Source organism: Antechinus flavipes, chromosome 2, assembly GCF_016432865.1.
Source record: "Antechinus flavipes isolate AdamAnt ecotype Samford, QLD, Australia chromosome 2, AdamAnt_v2, whole genome shotgun sequence".
Taxonomy (NCBI): domain Eukaryota; kingdom Metazoa; phylum Chordata; class Mammalia; order Dasyuromorphia; family Dasyuridae; genus Antechinus; species Antechinus flavipes.
Genome location: NC_067399.1, coordinates 400,224,812 through 400,242,089, shown reverse-complemented (window position 1 = coordinate 400,242,089; position 17,278 = coordinate 400,224,812). Strand labels below are relative to the sequence as shown.

Below are 17,278 nucleotides of genomic sequence, written 5' to 3'. Positions count from 1 at the left end.
CTTAGGTTTTTTAAGGTATAAATAAACCTCCTAGCCTCTCTCTACTCCCTCTCTTCCAAAAAAGTCTGCTTTACCAAGCAGAACAGCTTGAAGTGAAAAGCAAAGGGCCTCTAGCCCATCTTCTCTTCAGACACATTACTTTTGCTTGAGTTGGACATTAGTTTGTCTTGAGATCTTTCCTCAGCGTTTTGACCTTTAGTTTTGCTCTCAACCTCAGGTGGATACCTTCATCTTCACTTAGCATCCTTCTCTGGCATCTCTGTCTGCCCAAGGACACCTTTCTGACTTCCTAACTATAGCTCTATTTGGCCTCCTATGATTATTTCAGAGACAACAACAAAAGTAAAAACCTATGTCCTCTTAGGGAGAATGAATAAAGAAGAAGCAGGTACAAGATGGTATAACAGCAATGAATGGAACCCTACAAATAATAGTACACTATCCAAAGGGATGAGGAAAGGAATTAGCCTATTCTATGGAAGCAAGTTTTTCACGTTAACGCATTTAAACCTCATGATAGTATCCTTATCAGGCCACCATCCTCATCCTCAGCTCCCTTCATCAGAACTCTGCCCTTTGATTGTCTACTTCTGATATATTACCTTCCTTTATCTTTTTGGGCCCCATTATTTCTGAGCTGTTTCTTTATCATACTCTCACCCCCTTTCCATTGTTATCCCTTTATGTTATATTATGCCACAAGAATGTAAGTTCCTCAAAGGAAATGACTATCCTGCTAACTTGTATTTACATTCCCAGAACTTATGGTGAGCAATAATAATAATGATGATGCCAAATAGATAGAAAGTTTTTAGAAATGCTTGATCTAGTTATATTTCCTAGTAAAGTTCTATTTCCTCTGTCCCTTGTCACAGGCACAGTCTAGGACCTCGATCAGGGCTGAAATGACAATTGTTTAACAACCAGCTCTCTCAAAAAAGGTATACATGACACTTTCTGGTTTAATTTGTATTATAAACATTTTATCTGTCACTTTCTTAAATCTAAACAATCAACAAAACAACAAATCAAGCCCTGATTTGTAGTGTTTGCTGACTTCCAAGGTATAAGTTGTCACAAAGAGAATTTAACAATTACAATTAACTTAATTAATTAATTAACTTAATTAATTAAAGAGAATTTAAGAATTACAATTAACTTGCAAACCAGTTCAAGCTGATTCCAGTACAATTCTTTTGTAGAATATTACTTTTATAAGAGAAACACATTCAAATATAATTATCCTCATTTCACAGATGAAGATAGGGCTGTAAAGTAACTTGTCCAAAATGATATCCTTGTACTCTTTCTACAACTTTATCTTGACTCACAGTAGAGGAAGGCCAAATAGAGCTATAGTTAGGAAGTCAGAAAGGTGTCCTTGGGCAGACAGAGATGCCAGAGAAGGATGCTAAGTGAAGATGAAGGTATCCACCTGAGGTTGAGAGCAAAGCTAAAGGTCAAAACGCTGAGGAAAGATCTCAAGACAAACCAATGTCCAACTCAAACAAAAGTAATGTGTCTGAAGAGAAGATGGGCTAGAGGCCCTTTGCTTTTCACTTCAAGCTGTTCTGCTTGGTAAAGCAGACTTTTTTGGAAGAGGGGGAGTAGAGAGAGGCTAGGAGGTTTATTTATACCTTAAAAAACCTAAGTTTATCTAAACAACCTAAATATTCTAGTAAATACAGAAATTGATCTCTATTTTCTTGGCCTTAATTCCTACCTCCCCCCCAAATCCTAACCTGTCCCCCACATGGTATCTAGCACTCTGTCTCTAGAACCAGCCTTCTCCCTGATAAGCCTTAACTTAGCAGGATCTAGATCTTACATCTAGCCTCCCCTCTACTGTGTGAATCCCCTTCACATATTATCTAACTTCATTAGAATGTAAGCTCTGTATTTGTTTTCACTATACATATTTGTTACAATGGTTTCTACAGTGAGTGGCTTTAGCCTACTCACTCTTGTATTTTCATATGAAGAAAATAGACAGCTTCTAATCCCCTTAAGTATTATTATCATTGTTGCATATCCTTGCTATGTTAGGTCAGAATAGACTTCTTTTTGTTAACTACTTGATGACTTACTTGTGCCTAATTTCACCCCCAAATTGAACCTGAACTAAGAGAATACTGGTATTAAAGGTGTACCTCCAACACATCCCTCAGCCCCTGCTTAGTGAAAGACCACAGAAGGTATTTAACAAATGTTTGTTGAATTAAATTGAATTGAACTGAATTGATCTGCATTGAACATTGCAGGGATTAAGCTCAAGATCCCTAACAATAAGAAGTTATTCTGGAACAACTTCATCTTCACATGCTCAATGCATCATTATGACCTAAGAAAACAATCTGAAATCAATGAATTCCACTCTGGACTGCAGCTTGCATTTCCCCCTACATCACATGTTAGTCCCAAGAATGAGTTTTAGGAGTAGGCTGACACCATTCTCCATTTACTTAACACATGGACCAAGGCACTTTCAAAACCCCAGCTTTGAGTTAATCATTTGTTTTTCTCTTGCTTGTGTAACTAAATGCTTTCCCATCTTGGAAACTAAGTAGTATTTATCCATTCTCCAGAGACAGAATTGCTCCTCCCTGGCCAGTTCCCAAGATGTCTAAGTCTCCCAAAGTAACTCACCATGAAGTAATATACAACTCAAATGTTACTATTAATGCTAATGAGTCAATAATCATGATTGCAATTGTTATTAATAATTAACAATTACTACTAATAAAAACTCATTTATATACTAATTAAAAGTTTACAAAGCTCTTTACAAAGATGATCTCATTTATCACTTTCTGGGCTGTAGTTTCCTTTGTAAAACTGGCTCTAAGATTCTTCTTAGTTCTAAAAACTATGCCCCTGTGACAAATGGTCCTCTTAAAAGCCTTGTCAGGTAAGTAGCAGAAGTGTTATTAGCACTCTGTTCTCCCTCTGTCTCTCCCTCCTTTCCTTTTTTCTTTCCTTCTTCCTTTCCTCCCTCCCTTCCTTCCTTTCTCTATTTCTTATTCTTCCCTCCTTCCTTGCTTTCTTCCTGCCCTCCCTTCTTTCTCCCTTCCTTCCCTTTTATTCCTTCTTTCCTTGCTTCTCCTCCTTCTTTTAGCCTGTCCTATTCTCTTCTTTCCCCTCCACTGTTTCTGATTCTCTCTCTCTGTTTCTCTGTCTCTGTCTCTTTTATCTGTGTATAGAATTCCTAGCACAAACATGTTCTCTACCAACAGATGACCAACGCTCCTGAATGTAAGCTGTAGAAAGAAATTTGAGGCATCAGGAAGCCACAAGATTTGGGCATTGTGACATGGCTAGCACATGCCAGAGGCAGTATTTGAATTCAGGTTTTCATTCTTCAAGGTCATGGCACTATATCACTGTATCACATCTGCTGTTCAGCCTTATTTCATCCCATCTATATCAGATTTTTTTACATAGTTATTTGGATGTTGTCTCCCCAATTAGACTGTAGTTTTTGGAGCCACAGGTACTTTTTTTGGGGGGGCAGAGGGTATTCTTTGTATCCATGGAGTTTAACATAGCCATAGCACATAGTAGGCTCTTAATGATGCTTGTTATTGGTGTTGACTTTACAAATGAGGAAAATGAAGTTCAGAGAAATGAAATAGTCAAAAGGTAAACAACTAATGAGAAACAGAGCAGACACACAAGCCAAATCTTCTGAATCCAAATCCAATTTTGTTTCCACAACCCTATGCTGCCTCTATAATATTCTTGGAGACTTTTCTTTTCCATGAATTTGGAACAAGGTTTATTTAGATTATTTGTAAACTCTTCAGCTAGTCCAAATTGATTTCTAGATTAAAAAAAAAGACTGAGTTTTTTCCCCCTACATTTATTCAGTAAAAACATATTAAGATCAAACTGTGCATACCCTTTGATCCAGCAGTGTTACTACTGGGCTTATAACCCAAAGAAATATTAAAGAAGTTAAAGGGACCGTATGTGTAAAAATGTTTATGGCAGCCCTCTTTGAAGTGGCTAGAAACTGGAAATTGAATGGATCCCATCAACTGGAGAATGGTTGGGTAAATTGTGGTATATGAATGTTATTGAATATTATTGTTCTATAAGAAATGACCAGCAGGATGAATATAGAGAAGCTTGGAGAGACTTACATGAACTGATGCTAAGTGAAATGATCAGAACCAACAGATCATAATACACTTCAACAACAATACTATATGAGGATCAATTCTGATAGACGTCGCCATCTTCAGCAATGAGAGGATCCAAATCAGTTCCAATTGAGCAGTAATGAACAGAACCAGCTACATCCAGCTAACGAACATTGGGAAATGAGTGTGGACCACAACATAGCATTTCCATTCTTTCTGTTATTGTTTGCTTTTTATTGTTATTGTTCTGTTTTTCTTCTCAGGTTATTTTTACTTTCTTTCTAAGTCCGATTTTTCTTATGCAGCAAGATAACTGTATAAATATGATTACATATATTGTATTTAACATATACTTTAATATATTTAACATGTATTGGACTACCTGCCATGTAGGGGAGGAGGTGGAGGAAGGAAGAGAAAAGTTGGAACAGAAATCAAAACATGGGAATAGGAAGTAGATATCATCTCCACTGTCCTGATTGCACTTGGAATTATATCAAGGTGCGTTAGGAGAACCTAAAGAAGATAAGCCTAGTCAGTATTATCTTACGGATTAAGTATGTTACTAAGAGTTTATAAATAAATACATAGCTAGCTAGCTAGATAAACACTTTTATTTAATTATAAAACCCAATTTATTTTATCCTTCTTCACAACACTCTGACAAACAATTAAACATGAAAGAAAGCAAAATGGGTGCATTACTCCAGAGACATTTCTATCTGAACTTTATCAAAAACAAACAAGAGAAAAAACAAAAAGGCAAAAAAAAGAATAGGGGATATATCTAGAACTTTATAGTTTACAAAGTTTGGTGGTAGTATCTCTTTTGTGCTCCATAAATATATCATGAAGTAAGTGATAGTTATTATTCCCATTTTTGCAGATGAGAAGACTGAGATGCATGGAGATTAAGTGCATTTACCAAGATTCCTAAACTTATCATTTGCAGAGTTGGGATTTAAATTTTAGGTCTTTTGACTTCAAATCCAGTATTCTTCCTACTATACTATGTCATTTCTTCTTTGCAACTTTAATTGTACTTTAATTGTACAAAAGAAAAATATGTACTTAACATGTTCTAATTTGTATTATGGATAGCTGTATGCACATCATTTTGTGAGGTCACAGAAGGCAAGAACTTTGTATTATTAATCATTATATTCCTTAGAACTTAGCACATAATATATATTGACTTGTTTTCATTTTTGAATTGGTATAACATCACCACCTCACATTTACAAAGGATATAAGCAGCTTCAGGGCTATTTGAGTAATCTTAGAGTAGATCTTAGCGTAGAATAGCTTCTGAAAATTTCTAACTCTGGTGGGAGTGAGGGAGAAGTTGGAGAGGAAAGACAGGTTAAGATCGCACTAAGGCTTGGAAGATAACAGAACCTTAAATAAAAAAACAATAACTGAAGTAGTCATGGAAGGTGACAATTTCCTCCCCAGGTTTTATATTCCTTCTACTTTTATTTCAAATACTATTTTTTCTTTCAGGGGTCCTCAAACTTTTAAAATAGGGGGCCAATTCACTGTCCCTCAGACTGTTGGAGGGCCGGACTATAGTAAAAACAAAAACTTTGTTTTGTGGGCCTTTAAATAAAGAAATTTCATAGCCCTGGATGAGGGGGATAATCATCCTCAGCTGCTGCATCTGGCCGCAGACTATAGTTTGAGGTCCCCTAAATGTTGGTGATTAGTATTTATTTACTATTTATTTCATGATGCTATTTTAATGAAAAGTTATACTCTACCAGAAATGGCATCTTGTTAATTATTTCTAATTTATCCATACCCAGTGGAAAACCCAGTCATGGGATCTTTATTTTATAATTCAAGGCATTACCAATTTTGATGGCAACTGTCTGATTTGTAGGCACATGGCTCAAAGAGGTCAAACTAGTCTCAAAAACAATATATCCTACCAATTCAACTCTCTTTCAGTGGCTCCTTCACTCATCTTAACTTTAGAATGAATCTTACAGATCATGCACTCATTCTAACCCTTTTATTTTATACATGAGGAAGCTGAGGTCTAGAAAGATGAAGTGCTTTGCCTAAGATCACAGAAATAATAAATAGTAGAGCTGGGATTTGAAATCCATTCTTTTGCCTTTAAATTCTGTACTTTTTCTACTATGCCATATCATTTATATCAGCATCTAATTAACCTTCAGAGATTAGTTTAGGCAGAGAGAGCATCAAACTCTAATGAATTGAATTCTTTGGCTTTCAGAAATCTGATTCAGTGGGACTGCTTGTGATAAAACAGCAGATTGTTAGATATTTTACTTAAGCACACTGGTTTGTGATGCTCTCATGTACCTAAAGTCATATCTTCAGAAAGTGGGGGAAGCAACCCTCACTCAGTGTCTCTGGAAGGAAGGAGTCCTCTAACTGCTTTATGTATACAATATTTCTTTGCTGATTCACAGATAGCGCAGAAAAGAAGAGTTAGACTCAGAATGGACTGGTTTCTATCCAAAGTTCAGCAGAAACAACCTAGCAAAGCCATGTCAGCTGGTATAGCCTTTTAGAAAATCTTTAAATTGAAAGGTCCTCAAAGTCTAGCCCATTACTAAACTACTTAATCAACCTCTAGTCACCACTTGAAGGCTTGCATGTTGGGGGACTTAACTGCCTGATTCATTTCATTATACTTTGGGATGTCTGATGTACAACATCTTTATATGTCTTATTCTGGGCTCTGGGAGGGAGGGAGAGAGAGAAAGGACAGACCTTTAAAGCCCTATTCTATTGTGGAGGGGACATGACTATCCAGAAGCAATCGGCAACAACACCAAGAACCAAATGTGGGCATTTTGCATCTCAATAACATGAATGGTTCGTGAAGGAGCACTGATTAGGAAATGGATACTTTAAAAATCATTTTGAAGATTTTACCCCACAAAAATAAAGACATTTGCATTTCCCAAGCTGATTGGCTGCCATGGCATGTTTATCATGTACATTGTAGTAAACAGGGAACTCTGTAAACCTATTCTGAATGTAGGGATACTCTGAATGTAGAGAGTTACCTGGTAGTTGAATCTCATTTTTTCCAAAAGAGATTCAAATAATGTGTTTCCACATCTGTTCACCATACTGCTGTCAAGCTAATTTCGCAATCGAAAAAAGCATCTAGGTCAGGAACTCAGAGAGAAAATTCATACACAAATGGGCACATGAGGAGCCAAACATGCCTGCCCACCAGACTGGCTGTGTATGTAAACAAAATGCAGCTGAGAAAAAAACTGCATGGGTGAGCATCCCCAACATTTACTAAATGAAAGCATGAGTAAATGAGTGGTTAAATTCATTGTTCCTCCATAGCTAGAGCTGTGTAGATGTTGCTATCATATGAGCAACAGATACAGAATTATGTTAGAAGGTCATGATATCGAACACAAAATGTTGATGCTAAAGGAAGCTGGAAACATCGAACACATAATGTTTGAGGCATAGGAATCTGAAAGCAAAAATATATAGAATGTCAACTAGAACAGACTTCAGAGGGATCTAAGATAGTTCACCTACAATGAAATGTATTAGAACATAGAATACAAAGAGTTGAAAAGGAAAGAAAGATGGGAGCCTTGATTGTCAGTGCCATAAGAATCCATGGATCTGAAAAAGTAGAATATTAGAGTTGGAAGGGGTTACATAGAAACAAGAGTGTCAGACCTAGAAGGAACTTTGAAACACAGAATATCAGAAATGAAAAGAGTCTCCAGCCCCTTTGTTTTAAAGAGAGGAAACTAAGACAAAGAGGAGAAATTACATGCTCCAGTCATCCTACCTATTATAGGAATGAAATAGTCCTAGATTTGGAGTTAGAGGACTTAGGAGTCAATCCAGTTTCAATAATTAGTTCTTGTATGGTCTTAAGAAAAATAGTTCATATGTCTGAGGGTTATAAAACTCTGCATATTCTTTGACCCAGCAATACCATTATTAGATCTGTATCCCAAAGAGATTAACTAAACAAAAGAAAAGAACCTAAAAAATATGTACAAAAATATTTATAACAGCTCTTGTTGTGGAGGCAAAGAATTGGAAATCAAGGGGATGCCTATCAACTCGAGAATGGCTAGAACAAATTGTGGTATGTGATTATGATAGAATGGTATTTTGCTGTAAAAAATGACAAGCAGAAAAACCTGGAAAGAGCTAAATGAACTGATGAAAAGTGAAATGAAAAGAACCAAAAGAATATTGTACACAATAACAGCAACATTGTACAATAACAACTAAGAATGACTTAGCTATTCTTAACAATATAATAAACCAAGACAATTTCAAAGGACTTATGATAAAAATTCTATCCATAGCCAGAGAAAGAACTGATAGATTCTGAATATCAGATTTCTCTCTCTCTCTCTCTCTCTCTCTCTTTGCTTTCTTTCTTTTTTAGGTCTGTGTTTTCTTTTACAACATGACTAACATGGAAATACGTTTTATATGACTGCACGTGTATAACTTATATCAACTTATTTACCTTCTCAATGAGGGGAGAAAAAAGAATTTTGAACTCAAAATTTTACTTAAAAATGAAAGCTAGAAATTGTTTTTACATGTAATTGGGGGTAATATTAAATAAATATAAGAAAACCCTTGGGGGAAAAAAGAAAAATATTTCACCTTCTTAGTCTATAGTTTCATCATCAGTATAATGCAGAAGCTGATTCTTTGAATTGCCTTCTCTCTCTAAATCTCTGATCTCATGATGAAATTGTTGGGGGAAAAAAGACATAGCTCATTTCTGGTTTGGGATTGACTATGAAATAAGTAACATACGGATCATCTTCTCCCTAATCTTCACTCCCCCTCCAACCTCAAGTGGTTTATCTGAATGGCCAAGCCAATCTTAAGAAGTCTAGCTTTCAAATGAGGCAGCCAGATGACTAAAGAGCTAGAATTCTGGGTCTGGAACCAGGAAGGCCTGAGTTCAAATCTCACTTCAGACACTTCCAAGCTGTGTGATCTTAGACAAGGCACTTCACCTCTGTTTGCTTCAATTTCCCCAACTATAAAATAGGGATAATAATAGCAACCTATCTCCCAGGGTTGTTATGAGGATCAAATAAGGTAATATTATAAAGCATTTGGCAAACAGAAGGTGTTGTATGAATGTTAACTATTATTAGCTATCAATGGGCAGGAATTTTGAAACTTGTAGCTTTTTGTCATTAAACCTCATGGTGATGTAAACAAGTCTCCACGACATGGCTAGTAGTCCCAACATGGTCATGAGTTGGTTTTTCCAGAAATTCAAAATAGTCTGAAAGCATCATCTCACTTGTCCTCAGACAGTCCCCAGGAAGTAGGTAGGTCAGCCCTTTTTAGGAGAGGAAGCATTTATGTGATAGAAAGAACTCTGTCCCAGAAATTCCAGATTCTAATCCCATCTCTACTGTTTTTTTGGCTATATGACCATGAGCAAATCATTTTTTCTTTTCTCTCAGTCACAGTTCCCTCATCTTTAAAATGAGGTTAAGAAGTCCGCTCAGCTTATTTCACTAGTCTGTTGGGAGAGCCTAATAAGATAATAAATGGGAAAATGCGCTACCCATCATTATAATTTTACAAATGAGAGAATTGAAGCTGAAGGAAGCAAGTGATTTATCTTAGGTCACATAGCTTGAAATGATCACTTCATGTCCTCCAGGGATCCTGATTCTTGCTTCGATGATCTTCTTGGAGTAGAATCCAAATCCAAATAGGTCTATATATTCCCCAAGGTAAGCAATGAAACTCCACAGGCAAAAGCAGGACAAATTCAGTTTTGAAAACAAAGCGTCTTGCCTCTCAGTATACTAGCCTTAGATTTCACCTAATCTTAACATGGACTTAATCTAGTCACTAGGGGATGACTACTGTTCATATTTTTACAGAACATTAATATTTACAAAACATTTTCCTCATAAACATCCTATGACAGAGAGAATCCTTTACTTAACTATTCTCAGTTTACAGATGTGGGAAATGAAGCTGATTAAGGTGAAGTGATCTGACTGGGTCTGTTCACTAAACTATAGCATAAAGGTTCCTTAGAATTGGAATGGGGATTGGGAGTCACCTTCCTAGTCAGACACCTCCCAGACCCACAGAATCTCTTTTCCTAGAGCATAAAGCCTGACAGGGACATCCTAGGCACAATGAAAGACATCTTCTCTACTGTAACAACCATTGCTAAAGATTTAAACCAAGCATCAGCCCAAAGGTATGTTAATTAAATACTTGGCACACAACTAAAGGAATGACTCTTAGCTTCCTCAGTAAATTAAAGAGCTGAGGATTAGCAGACCCTCTGGTTCAGGAACTCGTTGACCTCTCCTGCCTCCCCCCCAGGCTCCCTTCTTTCCATTACTGAAACAGCTTTTTTTTTTTTTGACAACCACATTAGCCCAATTCCACCCACCCCCATTTTTCCAGATGTTAAACAGCTGTTCCCTAAATGCATAGATTCGTTGACTAAGCATTCAAGGATGCCAAGCAAATTTTACTGGCACAACTGTTGTCAAATTTTACAGGTCCTGTTGAGGGCACTATTTAGATGTGAAATTCTGGATTCTTCCAAAAAAATTATTTATAGTTTGACTAACAGGTTTTTCATCTGGCTGAGCATAGGCTGTGTTGATACCAAATCAGTTTATCCAGCTTGTCACTGGCATTCAACTCCATCACTTTCTGCATCTGTCTTCCCACTTTCTACATACTCCCTCACATTTTCTGTGTCCCTTTCTTCCACATTTCTTCATTTCTTTACTTCTCTATCTCCCACTGTCCCTTCCAATTTGAGATCCCTTTTACTTTCTGTAATCCAAATCCCCTTTCTGCATCCTTCTTCCCATTTCTTTCTGTCCCTCTGTCTCCTTGCATGAGTCTCTTCTCTTACATCCCTTCTGTAGTCCTTATTTCTGTCCCACTTGCCTCTCCCTTTCTTCAGTCTTCTTATTTTGGGTATTCTCTTTCTATATCCCTAGATGTCCAGGATCTCATGTTACCTCTTGGGCTATGAAACTGGTCAAATCCTTTAATCTCCCCAAATCTCAGTTCCCTCATAAAATAAAAAATGGATTTAAAGATCTCTGAAGCCTTTTCCAGCTTTATGTAATGTATGTGATCACTTCTTTTTGTAGTAAAAGGATCTCGATTTAGGTCTTGACTCTGCTACTTCCTACTTGTGTGACTGCTGGCTTTATTTAAACTGCCAGATGTCTGTTTAAACTGAGGATCATGGAACTCTACAAGATTTAGACCTGGAAAGGACCTTAGAATAGAGTTCAGTCTCCTTGTTCCACAGGTGAAGAAACTGAGGCACAGAGAAGTAGATGGTTTGCCCAGAGTCTCACAGCTAATTAAGTGTCTGAGGGGAGACTTGAATCCAGGGTTTCCCAACTTCAAGTATACTACCCTACACTATGCTATTTTTTTCAAACATTTATGATTCCTTCAGGTTCCCAGTCCTGTGATTTCTCCTTGACAGAACTCTAGGTGTAGCTGATCTCAGCATTAGGAGAAAAACAAATTGATTAAATTTACAAATAAACACTGAGGTACTACAGATTGGTAGGTAGCTAGTTTTTGCCTTTCTGGTGTACTTGCAGTTTATGATGAGAAAGCTAAATTCAAATGAATTACTAACTGGAAGAATTTTAGATCGGATGACAAAAAGTCAAACATTCCAGGCAAGACAATTTCAGACATTACATAGATATTTGTTAGATAAGTTAGTAATCTTTTTAGCTTAAGCTATAACCTAGTTGGTTTAATTATAAGGGGAAGGAGATCATTTCTCTTCATTTTGCCAACTAAGGAGACACATATGTTTGTCCCAAGACTCTGTTCAATTCCTTTGTTTACATTAAGGATTTCCAGAGATCTATGAGGTCACATCAAAGAAACAGTCTCAAATTCTGTCATTTCCCCTTTATTTAGTGTGGCCTTTTTACTGGACAATACTTTATGTAATTGCACGGCTCACTTCAAGAATGAAAGTACTACCGATTCATGAATTTCTGCCTTCAGAAGAAAAAGGTTAATTGAACAACCAAATCCCTATATAGGATTGGATCTATTAATTATTGGATCCATTTAATGTATACTGAAAATACTAAGAATAGCTAGTTATAGCAAGATGTTTTACAAATATTATTTCATTTTATCCCACTAGGACCTCTATTAGAAGAGGATTTTTTTCTGAAGTATCAGGAACACATATCAAATGTAGCAGTAATACTTTGTTTTCGTGCTAAGAGTTAATAGATTTCTTTGAAATAGATTATAACATGAAATTTCTTGGCCATTTTAGAAAACATGGACTTCTTAACTTTCTGGTGTCCTGGGTTCCCCCCCTATGCCAGTCTGGGGAATCCTATAGACTCCTCAGAATAACGTTTTATTTTGAAAAATATATAGGAATACATATATATTATATATATATCATAAAATATATGGGATTACATAGGAAACCAGTTATATTGAAACACTATTGTCAAAATGTATGTATGTGTGTATATATAAGATGTCTGGATCTCTGGTTAAAAAATGGTGTAAAAAGTTCAACCAGATTTTGTTCACTTTGGGGTTTTTTTCCAACTTTTGTAACAACTACAGGGATTTATATCCCTATGCCAAAATAATGGAAGCTTCTTCCAGAGTCATTCTTGGGATAAGTATTAGCACCTATAGGATAGATAACCTCTGAATTTATAAAGGCAAAGCAAACAATGGGGAGAGTTTTAGGCAGATTATGTTATATATAATCATCACAATATATACATCACAATCTGCTGGCAAAGATGGAGTTTACCCTTGGAGCATAGTGTTGTGGGAAGCATATGGTCTTCTCATTCATTCTTCACATCAAGTGTTTAATGTATTCTTAAACATTTATTATGTGCAAGTCCATGAGACACTAATACCACAGCTTTAGAATCTGCTTAGACACTGCTGTGATCATGGTCTATCTCTACTCCGAAGCACTGAGTGGTTCTTCTTTGTCCACTGAAGAAAATTTAAGCACTTGTGTTCATCATTCAAGGCCTTCTATAATCTGACTCCAAAGTACTTGTCCAGCCTTATCTCACGATTCTCCCTTTTATTTATTCTATAGCCACATTTTGCTAGTTGCTGTCCATTCTTGTTCTATTGTCCTTTCCTGTCTCTGGACTTCATGCTTTGAACAGATATTTTCCTCTTCCCCCACTTTATTTTTTTTTACTCTTTATTTTCTTTTCAATTTTCTCAAGGATATTACATCACACATCCCATTGGCAATAAAGCTCATTTAATGTGTTTTATAAGCCAAGAAGTCACTCTATTTAATCAAATACAATTACAAAGTAAAAACAGAACTACAAAATAATATGACCTCCTCCTTGAAACTTTCCCTGATACTTCTTTTGACCTAAGATGAAACTGATTTCTCTCCTCAAATTGTTCACAACACTTTTCATGGAGCTTTCTTGTACTTTTTATCATACTTTTTTCATCATAATTAGTTGTATACTTGTCCTTATTTTTATTAAATTATAATGTCATTAAGACATTAATTAAGACATCATCTCTGCATTTTCCCCATTTAGTGCTGAACATGGGATTTTATACATAGTATGTGACAATTAAGAAAAGAAAGAGAAAGGAGAAGTGAGAGATCAGGGGGTATAAAGAGGAGAAAAAGAGAAGGAAGAAATGAAAAGGTTGGGGGGGTTGAAAGGAAGTTCAATGACACAAGAAATCTGGGAAAGTCCCCAGTGACATGACATGAAGCTAAAGAGGGTCCCCCAACACTGACTCATCATCCAGGTCACTTACAATATTCATGAGGGTGAGAAGATACTTCTGAACGTGTTCCTTTCCATGAAACTGAACCACAGAGTCATCCACCCCCAGAAGAACCTCGATGTTGTAGTCATCATCGGTGGCATGCCTTCGAGATCGTCTCCTTGAAGCATTGATGCGGTCTTCCACAAGACCAAACATACTGCCGAGGTTATCCAGGCCATGTAAGTCTGCCCCTGGGGTTAAAAACAAACACAGTTCATCAGCTGGTGGCTATGCTGTGGGGCAAGGGGGAGACTGGTTGAGTAGTTCACCAAAATTATCCAGTTAAAAAACTCAAAAGATTTCTAAACTAGGGGCTGCTCCTTGATGATGCAGAGGACATCTGAAAAAATACTGAAAACAGCTGTGGGTTTTGGCATGCTCCCATATGGAGATTTTTTTATACAGCTAACATGTAACATTGCTGGCTTTGAAATTCCCTCCTTAGGCTCTTTACTATTTCTAACTATATACACCAGACTATGGCTTGCTGTGTACTGTCAGAAGTGGAGACAATGCCTATAAGCATAGTCAAAAGTGGCTAGTTAATACCTGCTGTTTAAGAACCCAGGAGATAGTTAAAAATAGAAAATATTCTCTCCCTATAAATATGATGAAGTGGCGGAAAGGGGAGTAAACATTCAAGTAATAACACTCTTAGACTATTAATCAATATTAATTTAAATTGAACTATTGATTCTTCTAAAATGTTATCTTTGTGTATTAACTAACAAGGTTATGTACTATTAGAGGAATCAAATCATATCTTTATTGATATAATTTATTACAAATGAAAATTGGTGTGTATAGTCAGAAGTGGAAATAACATCCGTAAGCATAGTCAAAAGTGGCTAGTTAATACCTGCTGTTTATAAACCCAGGAGGTAGTTAAAAATAGAAAATATTTTCTCACTGTAAATATGATGGAGTCGTGGAAAGGGGAGTAAAGATTCAAATAACAATATTCTTAGACTGTTAATCAACATTAACTGTTGGTTCTTCTAAAATGCTATCTTTGTGTATTTGATAAAAGTAAAACTCTGTATGACTTGAGTAAGCTCTGTAAAATTAGGTAAAATCACCAAAAAAAAAAATCTCTCTTTTGATCTACAAACCCAAATGGCCTTGCATCCTCTCAAAGCAAGATAAGCTTTCTTGAGGGAAGTCACGACTCCAGGCAAGATTTCACATTTACTTGAGACTTCCCTTAGACTCACACACAAAATGGGTCTTCAGAAAATGTCTCTTTGCAGATCACTTCTCTCTTGCAAATGATATATGCCCACAAAGAGACTCCTTCTTGGTGTTTCTTTAACAATAAAGCTTTTTTTTTTTTTAACCATAACCTTTGGGTTTAGCTAATTTCTTGGCCCCAACCAGCTCTTTGGAGAACACAGAATCTCATCCATTCCTGCCTAACCTCTTCTTTGGTACCCTCATCCCTCATCATATTAATTAACAAGATAATGTGCTACTAGAGGAATCAAATCATATCTATATTGATATATTTTGTAGAAATGAAAATTGATGTGTACAGTCAGAAATGAAGACAATGCCCATAAGCATAATCAAAAGTGGCTAGTTAATAACCCCTGTTTATGAACCCAGGAGATAGTTAAAAATAGAAAATATTCTCTGACTTTAAATATGAAGGAGTAGTGGAAAGGCGAGTAAGGATTCAAGTCAAGTAACAATATTCTTAGACTATTAATAACATTAATTTAACTGCTAGTTTTTCTAAAATGTTATCTTTGTGCATTAACTAAAAAGGTAATATACTACTTAGAAGAATCAAATCATATCAATATTTGTGAAGTCCGGACTAGCTTCCTGGAGATCTCAGATCAGCCACAGTCAAGATAAGCAAAAGTCCTTGGCCTTTAGGGGGAGAAGTGAAAGAGATAGACCAAAACTGCCAGGAGTTTTGCCAAGGATAACCTCCCGGATTCTAGAGTACAGAATCTCCAAATTTCTCTTCTCCATCCTGCAGGCAAGTGAAGTCTGGCTCGTTTTTTCCCCTACCCTCTAATCTTTGTCTATTATCTGTATATACCAAACATTGCATAAACACTGAACAGTGAGAAGGGCCATTCTTCCAAACAAATGTTGAATAGGTAATTAGCCTTAAGTGCTCGGTTGTCTGATTCAAGTACATCTTTTAAGAGTTTCAGCCCTTTACAGATATTGATATATTTTGTTAAAAATGAAAATTAAAGAAATCAAGTTGAGTGGAAGGACAATATGTTCTCAAAGAAGTTTTTAAAAGAAATTGATTGTATTTGTTATATCATGCAACACAATGGTAACAAGAATTATCTTTTCATTAGTTCTTTTGAGCATCTCACCTTATCAATATTTATGATAAGAGCAAACAAGATAGAGTTCTATGAAGATAATTGTATCTTATAAGGCAATATTCCTTGTGAAAGATGGTTAAGTGGAGAAATTCTCTGAACAATTTTAAAAAGATCTCCACACGGAGTCAACACATACCTTAATGAAATGAATATTTCATTTCAGTATGTCCCATGGAGAAATCAGAAAGAAGGAAGGAGAGATTGAAAGAAGGAAGAAAGGAGAGAAGAAATAAAGGAAGGAAGGAAGGAAGAGGGAAGAAATAAAGGAAAGAAGAGGAAAGAAATGAAAGAAGGAAAATATAGTTTGGGATCAAGATATTAAAGAGGCCAAAAACTTTTAGACAACTTTTAAGTTGGAAGGCATCAAACAATATAATTAGAAATCAGGAAATATCTAATTATCAACATGGAGATTATTTCAGAATTAGATCTTCTTGTGAAGATAAAACATTAAGTAGTTAGAATAAAGGTCAAAGTAAATACCAAGTTAGAAGGAAAGCTAAAGATGAAAAGACAATGTAACAATTACTAAAAGTCTGAATTGATCTTTTAAAGCAAATTATTGGCTCATAAGGGAGGAAACAAACAAAAGCAGAGACATTGTCTCTTAATATTTCTTAGAAAAGTTTAACAGATGCAAAATAGTCACCATAAGAGGAAGACAAAAAGAATAAACTATATAAGAATAAAATATTTTTTTAAAAAAAGCATAAACTGCCTCAGGCATACTAGATATCATTGTTTTAATCACTACTCTCAAGTGTTTAGGAAATGAGATTATACAAACACTAATATATATGTTCCATTTCATGTCTATTTGTTGTTCTTGATAAGTAGAGAAACATGGCATCCATGGCTAACATTGGTATAGTATTTGAGCTTATTTGCAAAACATTATTCAGGAGGATGAGAGAAAGTGATTAGTAGTATCACCTCACAAAATAA

At 35.9% G+C, this 17,278-nt stretch overlaps 1 protein-coding gene across 2 annotated transcripts in view; it reads right to left on the bottom strand.

Annotated features, from left to right (window-relative positions):
* ADAMTS2 (ADAM metallopeptidase with thrombospondin type 1 motif 2) overlaps window positions 1-17,278 on the bottom strand; it is a 472,323-nt gene that overhangs the window by 178,338 nt on the left and 276,707 nt on the right. For both annotated transcript variants that reach the window (XM_051978728.1, XM_051978729.1), the window contains one exon: window positions 13,968-14,170. In XM_051978728.1, coding sequence (XP_051834688.1) covers window positions 13,968-14,170 — 203 coding nt within the window. The remainder of the gene's footprint in view (window positions 1-13,967; window positions 14,171-17,278) is intronic.